General features: G+C 39.1%; 1 protein-coding gene and 1 non-coding gene across 2 annotated transcripts; both read left to right on the forward strand.

Moving 5' to 3' along the window:
- The first annotated feature begins 625 nt into the window (after positions 1–625).
- LOC122641880 (origin of replication complex subunit 1B-like) lies at positions 626–11,552 on the forward strand. The gene is made up of 16 exons (XM_043835198.1): positions 626–1,502; positions 1,585–1,720; positions 3,069–3,221; positions 3,344–3,478; positions 3,564–3,715; positions 3,797–3,896; positions 4,009–4,131; positions 4,219–4,380; positions 4,813–4,870; positions 4,971–5,149; positions 5,314–5,428; positions 7,510–7,580; positions 9,521–9,616; positions 10,149–10,225; positions 10,610–10,693; positions 11,235–11,552. Exons 1-16 carry the CDS (start codon positions 715–717, stop codon positions 11,296–11,298), a joined length of 2,493 nt encoding a protein of 830 aa, XP_043691133.1. The 5' UTR covers positions 626–714; the 3' UTR covers positions 11,299–11,552.
- Positions 3,129–3,206, forward strand: LOC122644427. The gene has a single exon (XR_006330356.1). It is a non-coding gene; the product is annotated as a small nucleolar RNA snoR28 (small nucleolar RNA).
- Positions 11,553–12,465: the final 913 nt, after the last annotated feature.

The following is a 12,465-nucleotide window of genomic DNA, read 5'->3' on the forward strand; positions in this document are numbered from 1 at the left end:
ATTATTTTTTGTGCATTCGTATTGGCCCCTGTGCTGATGCAAGCGCTACATTACCAGGTAGCATTCCCTTGCCCTTTAATTATATTTCTAGCATAATTATATGATTTATGGGATTTTTATCCTCTCAAGTGCAGTGTACCTCACTTAATAGCATCCATTGCATGTAAGATCCCCGATCAAATTCAGTGGAACGGATTAATTGCTATCACTTTCGTTACTTTTCTATATTTACTCATATTCTCATTTCCCTTTACACAACAGACATCAAATAGCTTTTGCTCTCGCTAGAGAACAGAATTTGTATCGGCTCAAGTACAGTGCACTGTCTAGTGTACCACACTTGAGAATCCAGCCATTAAACCATGGCCAGTGGTGTCTTTTCATCTTCTCAAATGTTGGGTGTACGGTTGGATTCTCAAGTAAGATGCACTGCACTGGGTAATGAGGTTTTGTTTGCGGTTCCTGAACTCCCATATCGGTCACACTGGAACTGTTGGAATAGGGATCGACAATGGTCAATCCGATATTAAATCGGACGATTCGACCGATCCGAGTTGGAATTTTTAAACCATGTTATACAATGGAATGTTTCCCGCCAAATTCATCATTACGGTGATTAGAAGAAAAATGCGCACTGCGTCCATGCTTTTCCCTCTCTCTCTCTCTCTCTCTCTTCTCAAAGCCTAGAAACCCTAGCAGCTCATCTGCAGGGCCATGGCCGAAACACCCCGCAAGTCAAAACAACCTTCTGGTATCAATCTAAAACCCTTGTCTCCTTCATCCATTTCGATCCCTTCGACGCCGGAAACCGTCGCTCCTCGTCGATCTTCGCGGCGGTCCTCTTTGGTTGTCACTCCCCAAACCCATCTGAAACCATCATCTGCTCTCGTTGAAAAATTCAAAAACGATACTCCACAAACTCCCAATTCCGCTCCAAAGAACAAAGGATCGAGACAGAGAATCAATGAAGCTTCACCCGGAGCTTCGTTTTCTCCGATTTCTCCCGACTGCTCGGAACCGAAGAGAAGGAAGAGATCTGATGAGGTGAAGACTGTTGTTACGAGATCGAGAGCTTCTAAAACTGTTACATTTGAGACGGAGAAGAAGGTTAACGATTTACGACCAGCGAAGAGGCGTATTTATTACAAGAAGGTTTCTTATGATGGTGGAGAATTCAGTATTGGGGACGACGTTTATGTAAAAAGGAGAGAGGATGCGAGCTCAGACGATGAAGATCCTGAGGTGGAAGAGTGTCGGATCTGCTTTAAATTCGGGAAGTCTTTGATGATTGAATGCGATGATTGTTTGGGCGGTTTTCATCTCAAATGTTTGAAGCCACCGTTGAAGAAGGTTCCAGAAGGGGATTGGATTTGTAGGTTATGCGAAGCTCAGAGATTGGGGAAGAAGATTGAGCTTCCAACCCCTCCCAAGGGGAAGAAACGGCGTAGAACGTTGAGGGAGAAGCTGCTCTCAAGTGATCTTTGGGCCGCACGAATTGAAAGGTAGATGCTTTGGTTGGAAGACGTTATAGAATTTATTCTGATTTTGTTGTACGTTAAATCTCATTTGTGGTACTGTTACCAGAATATGGAAAGAAGCAGATGGTAGCTATTGGTTTCATGGACGCTGGTACATAATTCCTGAAGAGACTGCTGCTGGAAGGCAGCCGCATAATCTAAGGAGAGAGCTATATGTCACGAATGATTATGCTGACATTGAGGTGATTAATATGTTTCCCTCTACTGCTCTACTTCTCTCTTTCTCTCGACTCTTTCCACTTTTTCCTCTGTGAAAGGTTATATAAATGTGAATTTATGTTTCCTGTTGATACAAAAATTCAGGTTACATAGAGGCACAGATTTCTTCCCATCAGAATAAAAGTCTGTCAACTGTATCCATTGGAATGTATGTTACTCCTGAATTGGATCAAAGAAAACAGATTTGTTCCATGAATAGAAGTATTTATTTGGATATGCAGGGCTTCCTATGTATCTCTACAGAACCTCATGATTTGATTTGCGAGTATTCTATTCTCAAAGATGCAAATGAAATCCAAGATGCTTGACATTTTGATGTAATATCACCTCAGAGAAATGTGAAAATAACTTAAGTGTCAGGATTTAAACTGGGCGCTGTACATGGTGACTACCTACCATTTCATGGTTGAAATGAAGGAGCTATTTATGGGTTGCGGAAATCTAAAATAATTCCTAGCAAAGTAGTCAGCCATGTGCAATTTGGAATCTCCCATTTTAGAAAATGGCACTTGCTTCCAGGAGCAGCGAAGAAGTTAGAGGGATGGTGGGGAAATATTGAACGCAGTGAATGTGTGTGATATATGAAGAGTGAAAGTAGAGAAGCGACATTGTTGAACTCCTATGTCATTAGTCTTGATTTAAGGGTCATACAACCTTACGTAAGCATTTCTAATGCAAAATTGAACACCCTAAAGGTATGTACTTCACTTCTGATGTGCAATTGAAGGATGTAATATTGTACCTATTGTGGGGAAATAATAACAGGAGAATGTTATTGGCGCCGATGTTCCTACTTCTTAATGTTCCAGTGAACTTTACTGCCTAAGAAATGAGCATCTAATCCCAGGACTATCTTGCCTCAATTTTCACTTGGAATCAGGTTGATTGACTTCTTGGTGCAATGGTTAAGGTTGCTCCATTGTGACCAAGTGGTCACGGGTTCGAATCTGGAAACAGCCTCTCTGCGAAAGCATAGGGGTAAGGCTGCGTACATTATGACCCTCCCCAGACCCCGCAGTGGCGGGAGCCTTGTGCACTGGGTACGCCCCAATCAGGTTGATTGACTTCATTCTCCTGAACCATTGGTAGTTTGTGCATTTTCTTCATAATATCAGTAACTAAAATATAATAATAAAATGACAATTAATTATGAAACTTTCTTTCTGATTCTTCTGTTGAGTGGGTTTTATAGAAAGAGAACTCTCAACAGAAAAGCGACATTTCCTACTCTTTGTTTATTAATTTGGAAAAGACAAGCAAATCTTTTATTGTGTTCAAGTTGCTAAATGTCAATGATTTCTCAATTTGCAGATGGAGTCCATACTTCGGCATTTGTATGCTATGATTCCTAAGGAGTTTGCTAAAGCCAACTGTGAAGGAGATGATGTTTTTCTGTGTGAGTATGAATATGATGTTCAGTGGCACAGTTTCAAGCGCCTTGCAGAGATTGATAACAATGAAGAGGTAGGCCTTTCAGACCTATAAAGTATATTTGTATATGGAATATGAATTCAAGTTGTGATGGGTTTTCCTTGGAAACTCGTTTTGAATTTGAAATTCAAATTATTCAATTTACTTCCTTACAGGATGGCAGAGAAGCTGGTAGTGATGAAGATTGGGATTTATGTAAGGATTCAGGTTCTGATTCAGAACTGGAATACGATGAGAAGAATGTGAAGGGTTCATTGCCTAGAAAATCCCCAGCTCATGAATTGGCTGCGGTATGTTCCCTTTTCCAAATTTTAATTTTTGTAGCATTCAACTATAGCTTTCTTGGAGTTTAATGCTTACAATTATATATGCCAGAATTCACGGAAAGGGCGGATATTTGGCCTCCAAAGGATAGGGGCGAAGAAAATACCCGAGCATGTGAGATGTCACAAGCCAACTGAACTTGAGAGAGCAAAAGCAGCCCTTCTATTGTCAAGTTTACCCAAGTCTCTGCCTTGCAGGAATAAGTATGCTCGATTCATTGGGATCGTGATCATTTCACCATATGTACATCAGGTTTTTTAATGAGTACTTGTCTTATATAACAGGGAAATGGAGGAGATAACTGCATTTATAAAAGGTGCCATCTGTGAAGATCAGTGTCTTGGACGCTGCTTGTACATCCATGGTGTTCCTGGAACTGGCAAGGTGGGCTTCTTGATATACTATTCTAAAAGGGTCATAGTGTTCGTTTCTTGTTTCTCTTGTTCCCTAAACAAGTCTTTACTTGTTCACCCAATCAATCTGCTTTCAACCGCAGACTATGAGTGTTCTTGGAGTGATGAGGAATTTAAGGTTTGAAGTTGATGCAGGAAGTATAAAACCATATTGCTTTGTAGAGATTAATGGTCTAAAGTTGGCTTCGCCAGAGAATGTTTACAGGGTAAGTTGTGGTTATGCGATCATGGATTGGTTTCTTGTGCGAAGTCAATACTCATTTTCTTTGATGTCTGACTTAGAGCACTTGCAGGTTGTATATGAAGCACTAAGTGGACACAGGGTTAGTTGGAAAAAGGCTCTCCACCTGCTGAATGAGAGATTTTCAGATGGTCATAGAACTGGGAAAGAGGACAATCAACCATGTATTCTACTAATTGATGAGCTTGACCTTCTTGTAACCAGAAATCAGTCGGTAAATTTTTTTATTTTTGTTGTACAATTCTCATTTTAATTTTTGTCAAAACAAGGGTAGGCCTAAAATCACCATGGGAGTGGTGAAAAGAGATATAGGTTAACAACTAATATGACCTTCGATAGAGTTGAATAGTGAAACAAAATTTGTGTACCTGACCCATTTAGCTGGGATAAGGCTTTTTTTAGTTGAGTTGAGATTCAAACAGACACCATTTTCCCTTAAGACTATGTTTGGAAGCCAAGAAAAGAAAAAGAGAAAAACATAGTAAGTCAAAAACTATGATGACACAATGATTGATTTATGTGTCTATCTCTCACCTCAAATTCAATTTGTCTGAATTTTTTCTTTTCTTTTCTTGGTTTCCAAACAGAGCCTTAGAGTGAGGTTTCAGAAGCATTTTCATTGACAACAGTTATTTTTGCTTTGCAGGTTTTGTATAATATCCTTGACTGGCCTACGAAGCCACAATCCAAATTGGTTGTAATAGGTAACTTTCAACTCTAATCGTGCTTCTTCCAAGCCAACCCATTTCATGATTCAACGCTTAACAAAATTATGTTGTTGTCTTTGCTACAATTAACATGCAGGCATAGCTAATACCATGGATCTTCCAGAGAAGTTGCTTCCTCGTATCTCAAGTCGTATGGGGATTCAAAGGCTGTGCTTTGGCCCCTATAATTATCGACAGCTGCAAGAAATCATTTCAAGTCGTCTGAAAGGCATTGATGCATTTGAGAAACAAGCTATAGAATTTGCATCAAGAAAGGTCAGAACTTTTGGTATTTGTTTCATCATATAATTATCATCTGTTTATCTGTTGTTGATGATGTCATTGATGTTTATCCTTATAAACGTTTTAATCAATGTATCATGAAAAGTTCAATAAACTATTTATTAAATTCATGTTTACAATGTCTTACATGAACTCAGGTAGCAGCTATTTCAGGGGATGCTCGTCGTGCCCTGGAAATATGTAGGCGCGCAGCAGAACTTGCAGATTATCGGCTCAAGAAGTCATCCTCTCATCCTGATTCTGCTGCCTCAGGTGCATAAGAACTTTAAAACATATGGTTTTATATTATCTATAAGTGTGTGTGTTTTTTTTTTTTGTTCTTTAATATTATTCATAAGTTAGAACAGGAAAAATTCAAGGAAATAATTCCAATGATGGAAGATAATCAAGAAAGGACCCTGATTTCTTAGGGTTTCATCAAGAAACCTCATAATCAAAGTTTTTACGGGGAGGAATTACATGTCTTCAAACAATGAGATATAATAGAACTAGTTGATGGTGGTTATTAGGGATGTTATTGGTAATCGAGTGCCACAATTTGAAGATTATTTATCATTTCGTGAATCAACAGGAAAGGAAAATCTGGTGCAGAGGTGAATCTGGGCTCTTTTCTGTTAAGGCTCAATGGGAAGCTGTCTTTGATCATAATCATCCCTCCCTTCTTACTGAATATTATGGATTTAAGGGTTCCCCTCCCAAGTTCAATTCCTTGCTTGGATTGCAGCTAAAGCTGGTGTCCTCAATATATCTCTATGGGCTTTTGCATTCTTAAATTCTGCTTCTGTTGCTCAAAGATGCTGATTCTATTCTTCTCCTTCCATACACAACATATTCCCTTTCTAGGTTTTGGACTACTCTCTTATCTGAAATTGGAATAAACTATGTTACACCTTCTCCCCCCCCCCCCCAAAAAAAGATCTTTTCTTGTACAGAAAATGAAATTTTTCTTGAGTTGAAGGGGTGATACACTCTGGAGGTTCCTATCTCTTTTAATGATTTGGAGTTTATGGGCCCATAGAAATAGAAGGGATATAGAAAACCATCCTGAGCTTACTGTTCATCTGATAGTGGTCTTTGCATCTTACTTCGTGATCAGTGCCTGTGTATGAATTTGGAGTTTGAATAGCATACCACAAATATAATATAAATAGGATAATGATGCTTACCGAAAAAATAAAAAATTGACATTAAACAAAAATATGGAGCTTAGAGAATAAATAGGGTGGATGAAAAAGAATTGTCTATGGAATTGTTTGCTCTAGGTTGTAATTGCACCAAAAACAGGGGATAAAATCCACATTGGATAGGCTGATGCACTGCAAAAATTTGACATTACTGGTGGATTGAACAAACAACCATGTGATACATATCGGATTGGTCTTGATAGGTACAACCCTTGGTTCTAACTTCTAATTGCAGGAGTCAGCATAATGCAAGCAAGAAATCATTCCTACAGTCTGCAGTACCAAGTTATGAATTTTTCTTAGGTGGTAGATACAAATTAGTAAATTTAAAATTTAAATTAATTCTTACCCAAATCAAATAGAATAGAATTGTGGTGTTTTCTTACCCAAAAAAAAATCAAATAGTATAAGGGGTATCTATAGAGTGTCTGGTCATGTTCTCTAATGCACATATGATGCAAACTTTCACTTGGGCTTTAAGTGAAAGATGTGACTAGGACTCTCGTTAATGCAACTCCAATCTTTTAGTCTTAGGTTGTCTATGAAAGTTATTCCTTAGAGTGCTACTTACAGACAAGTTTGGCAGAAAAAGGAAGAAAATGATTCTTTCTTAGACTAGCAAATGACTAGAATAGGATCTCTAGGTTTCTTCCATTCTAACTGGGATAGAGCTATGATGTTTAAAATCCTGGCAATGGTTTTTATACCCATAACCTAGCCACAAGAAGTTCAAATAATGCCTGAATCACCTGATCTTTGGACCTTTGGTTAAGTAACCATAAGCTTTCTGATCATGATAAAAGTACAGCACTCTTACACCTGGTGTCCATTAAATTTATTAACTGCAAGTATCAAGATTATTGTGATTAATTTTAGCATAGCCTAGATCCCATGTTTTTTAATCATGGTTATCCACAAATGTCACAAGCAAATGGTGATTTTCATTCCTGTATTTACGACAACATCATCTTCACCATTTTATTTAAACTCTAGTTTGAACCATTAAACATTTCTCAACTTTATTTAGTTTAATGTGAGACCTCTTATACTATTAGCTTTCAGCTTAAGCTTTTTTTTGAGAAGCATAATCTTTTAGCACCTGAGGTAAGAACTTTTTCTGACTAGGGTAATTTTTTTTCCAATTTCCAGCAAAATCCATCATCGGCATGGCTGATGTTGAAGCAGCCATACAGGAAATGTTCCAGGCACCCCATATCCAGGTGAGTTTTTGATTAACATATCAAGCCTGAACCACAACTTCCCTCTTTCCATTCTTGTCTACTGATTCTAATAAAGGGTCCATTGGATGTTCCAACTAAATCACGTTAGAAAATAAAATCCTGATGAACATTTGAGCTGTGAATCTGTGATATCCCGTTTGATGAGCATGCCTCTCATGGCATTGGAGGGTTTTTTTTTTTTGGGGGGGGGGGGGGGGTGGGAGAAAGTCATTGGAGGGTTTTCACATAAAATAGTCAGGATACGATTACGTTTGAATCGATGATTGTGACTATTTCTTTAGAAGTTTCTCTGGATGATAGCTAAAGAAAACCTATTAAAACTAGAAGAAGCTCGGAATCTATTGTATGGATTAGATGGTTGAAAATGATCTGGTTGATACCCGTGGGTGCGAACCACTGAGTTGTGTTTTATTCTTCACCGATCGTGTGTGGGAGCAGCTCAAAGAAAAAAATTAGAGTCCGTTCCAGGCTGAATTCAGGCCCAGCCCACCATCTGCTATTAGGTCCGGGAATGACGCCAGTCAAGGGTGCCGCTATGCCCTGAATGCATAAGACACATTGTGTGTTTTGGGGTACCACACTGATGTAGATCCCACGGCTGACCAGAAGAACCAAGGCCCATCAAACCAGCTCCAGATGGACCAGAACTGGATCAGATCGAACCAGCCCAGCAGGTCTTCCAGAAGGGCCAAGAGAAAGAGGCCAAAACACTGTTCACGTGAACAGTGTCACAGCCCATATTTTCCTTGTGTGGAGATATCTTTTAGAGGATTTTGTGGGCCCATCGAGTGGAGAAAGATTCTATCCTAAAGTTGCCATTGTTTAGTTTCTATTTTCAGTTCTAGAAAGTAGATAGTTTCTATCAGTTTGTTTCTATTTTTGTTTCCTTGCTTGTTTAGAAGGCTGGATCTATAAAGCCTTGGTAGTCTCTATTTTTCATTAGTTGCTTATTTGTTACCTTCTATTTTGGTTTAAGGAAGTTTCTATTTTCTACCTTCTATTTTGTAAGCTTGCCTAAGCTATTAATAAGCCCCCTATTGTAAGGAGATAAGTTGAGAGAAAAGAAACTGCAGGCCAAGTAGCCATCGAGTATGGGTATTCCCCTATGCTGCAACAGTTGAGATAGCTGTGGGTGAGAGGCCCATTCCCCCTACCTCCTTCTATCGTCTCTTCTCCTCCCTTCCCTACTTGATCAACACTGCTGTACTATTTTCTGTGACTGCAACTAATCACTGTGAAAGTATACTTCAAAGACCTGAATCAAGCCTGTCAAGTTCTTATTAGTTGCTGCTATTATACAACTTGAGGCTCTAGAACACCTGCCGATCTGAGTTTTATTGCAGAAACTTCAAGCTCTCTGATCTCCAGATCCATCCATTAGTTGTTGATGATATTTGGAGGCTGAAGTACCCTCAATGAACCTTTCCTTTGATGCACCTAGCCATCACTTGTAGCTGAGATTTTGAAAGTTCACTCAACCCAATAAGACCTAACTTCGATTGGTTCCCCAGGTCCATCTGAGTTTCTGAGTTACTAAATCTGCTGCTGGTTATTTTCTGGTTAATTTCAGTCTTATTTTGTCCGCTTCTGTTGCTGTTATCTTTGCTGTAGCCAACTGACATGGTTATATAACGATCCTACTGTAGAGTGGTTCTTACTTGATCCTGTTCTACATTACACACCCTCAAATACTCTCCTTTCCAAAATTTGGTGCCAGTCCACACCAACAGAAAAAGGAAAGAACGTTTGGGATCCATGGAAAGTGGTTTCATGATCATTGCCTGTAAGCCTGGAATTTTTTCACAGATATTTGTCTTAGTTGTTTGCTGAAGGTCTTGGCTGTTTTCTTTTGATACAAATGGATGTGTCATTCTTTTCACAGAATACTCTTTGACATTTATCTGCATTTCGTGTTGTAGGTAATGAAGAATTGTTCTAAACTGAGTAAGATCTTTCTGGTGGCTATGGTCCATGAACTCCACAAAACTGGAATGGCTGAAACCACCTTTGAAGAGGTCAGTTTACTACTTTACTGAGCTTTCCTTTCCTACTTGTTTTTGTTAATTGAGCTTTTCCAGTATGAGATAACTGTGAAATGATCTGACATCACTTATACTTTCCATTTGGAATCCTGGGGCTCCAGAAATTTAAAACTTAAAAGTGCACTTTCTTTTTGCTCATATCATGAGTTAGGATGGACCTCCATTATCGGAAAGACTAATGTGAAGTGAGAAATTAGCAGCAAATGACATCCAAGCTGGAACTGACATATCTATGGCAGCTTGTCTCAAACATCTAGGGATTACTTGACTTGTCATTGGACCAGGGAGAATGCCTCTTACAATTAATAAGAATTAAAAGACTAACTGAATCAGAGGACTTCCCCAAGCTGAGAGTTTTTACTCCAAGGAACCAAACATAGCTTTAACATAATTACTGTGTTTTCAGAAAAATCTTGCAGGGTTAGTTTGAATTTTGAGGTGTTAGAAACTCATGTCTAATGCTGTGTTTCTTTTTTGTTCTCTCTTTCTCTCTCTGGTATTGCAGTTAGCAACAACGGTTTCCCGTCTCTGTACAAGCAACAAGGAAGAATTTCCTGGATGGGATATGCTCTTGAAAATTGGGTAAGCATGTGTATAATAATTGCTCATTTACTTATTTTCCACATTGTGAAAGATGGGTTGGTGGCCTAGCCCATTTTTCATTTTACTGAGACAAGGTTTTCTAGTTTGGGATGTTGGGCCATCTTAAGATCTCTGTCCAGGTTCCTAAAGCCATGGCAATGATCGCATGGCCAACGCAGGTATTGGAAATGGAATTGCTTGCTTAAGCAATATAACATATTGTGATAAGTAGCCAAAGGGAGGCCCTATCTGCATGCTGATGAGATGGGAATGGGGAGTGGTGTCATCAAAGCTTTAGATGGACTGCCTAGGACCCATTTTATAATCTTACTGAACAATAAAGCAGAAGATTGAGCTCTTTTAATTTGTTGGTTCCTTCTACAGATGCAAGCTTGGTGAATGCAGAATCATATTATGCGAATCGGGAGCTAAGCATAGATTGCAGAAGTTGCAGCTCAATTTTCCAAGGTTAGCTAACTTTACCTAAATATTCAAATTAAGGCCCCACTCAGCCATAAGTCTCTATACCAACTTTGAAAAAAAAAGTGATGCAGGTAGAAGTGGGTCCGGCCCCATCTTGACCCACATCTATTGGTTAGGGTTCTTTAATCCTTTCAGGGTTTGGGTTGAGCCTAGTAAGCCAGCATGGGGAGGGGGATTAAATGAAAACTCCCTTGTTAAAGTTGGCACAGTCCTCGTAGGTGGTGATTCTTGGTCTAACCCGTTAATCTCTTTTTTCCCTTCCTCAGGGTTGAACTATGTACACTGGTTTGAATTTGGATTGCATCATAGCAATTCCAAACAATTTTTATTGGGATCACTGCTCTTTTTGCTGATTTATGTTTGGGTGGTTTCTAGATATTATTCAGGAATAGAAAGAAAAGGAAACAAATCTTATACATGTCCAACTCTGAAACTGAAAAAAGCTGCATGGATATTTCTTGCTTTCTTGAGTAGTTATCATTCATATAATGAGCCTAATTGGATGTTTCATGATATTCCATTGCAGTGATGATGTGACATTTGCACTGAAGGACTGCAGTGAGATACCATGGCTGACCAAGTACTTGTGATCTAGTGCTTGGAAGAAAGAAGGATCAATGCGGCACTCCTGGAACTATTTATTTCACTTCTCATTATACCCTTTGCCATCCAATTCTGCGTTGAGATAGTCCTGTTTTTAAACTCTTTCTCTTCCTAACATCCGCATTGCAGTGATGATGTTACATTTTCACTGATGGGCAGCAGTGAGATACCATGGCTGACCAAGTATGTGTGATCTAGTGCTTGGAAGGAAAGAAGGATCAATTCAGCACTCCTGGAACTATTTATTTCACTTCCCATTTTACCCTTCCCAACACCCCCCCCCCCTCCCAAAAGAAAAAACTCAAGAATTCAGACATTTATGTATGCCAGTTTTGAAGACCCTACGAACTCTGTTCTCCCCTTTGTGTTGCAAATTCAAACAACAAATTGATTTGCCCGATTGGTTTACAAACAGTTGTATCACTTGTTGCTTCCCCAAGTACTGCAAGAGGAAAAACAATGAACTGATAGGAGGTTCTTAGGGCTTTTCTGGATGGGTGTGATAGCGAATTTCCGAAAAAGCATTGGCTGGAAACATCTGAAATACCAATCTGTTAGGAATGCATGGGAGCTTGGAGCTGTTCCAATTTTACATCTTTTTCTAGTTGGGCCATTCAGATTTCACACCAACTGAAAACTGAGAATGCCCATTGGTCCATGTTACACCTTTTCAGTTTTGGCCAGTCAAGTGGTTTCAAATACCAGCCACTGGAAACAACTCAAAAAAAGTTTGGTCTGTTTTAGCAAACTTGGTCCAACTAGACAACTCAAGTCCTTTCTTGATCCCCATCATAGACAATTATACCTAAGAGATGATATGTTTAATATTTGTGAAAGTTTCTAAACTAGGCAGGAGAGGTTATATTTTTTTTTCATTCACAAGCTCCCAGGTAGGATACCAAAAAGATGAAGCTTGGTGATGATGTAGAATTTGGGTATTATATAGTTGTTCAAATCATATGGTAGAGTAAGGCTGCATAGAGGCTTATTAAACAGAAACAAACCTCCAAATATGGAGTCAATCTGTGACCCACAGTGGTGGGTTTTCCTAAAAACCTGCCTTAACAGTACGAATTCTCAAACCTTTGTCATCATGGTTTTAGTGCACGATATGGTATCAGATCGGTATTGATACGGATTGGATGTATTGAACA

The sequence above is a fragment of the Telopea speciosissima genome, chromosome 10 (assembly GCF_018873765.1).
Source record: "Telopea speciosissima isolate NSW1024214 ecotype Mountain lineage chromosome 10, Tspe_v1, whole genome shotgun sequence".
NCBI lineage: Eukaryota > Viridiplantae > Streptophyta > Magnoliopsida > Proteales > Proteaceae > Telopea > Telopea speciosissima.

Bases quoted from the DNA above. Each gene is read 5' to 3' on its own strand.
- LOC122641880 (XM_043835198.1), top strand. From the start codon at position 715: ATGGCCGAAACACCCCGCAAGTCAAAACAACCTTCTGGTATCAATCTA. The intron at 3,479-3,563 runs GTATGTTCCCTT...TATATATGCCAG, and splicing joins CAGCTCATGAATTGGCTGCG to AATTCACGGAAAGGGCGGAT. The intron at 10,694-11,234 runs GTTAGCTAACTT...ATTCCATTGCAG, and splicing joins TTGCAGCTCAATTTTCCAAG to TGATGATGTGACATTTGCAC.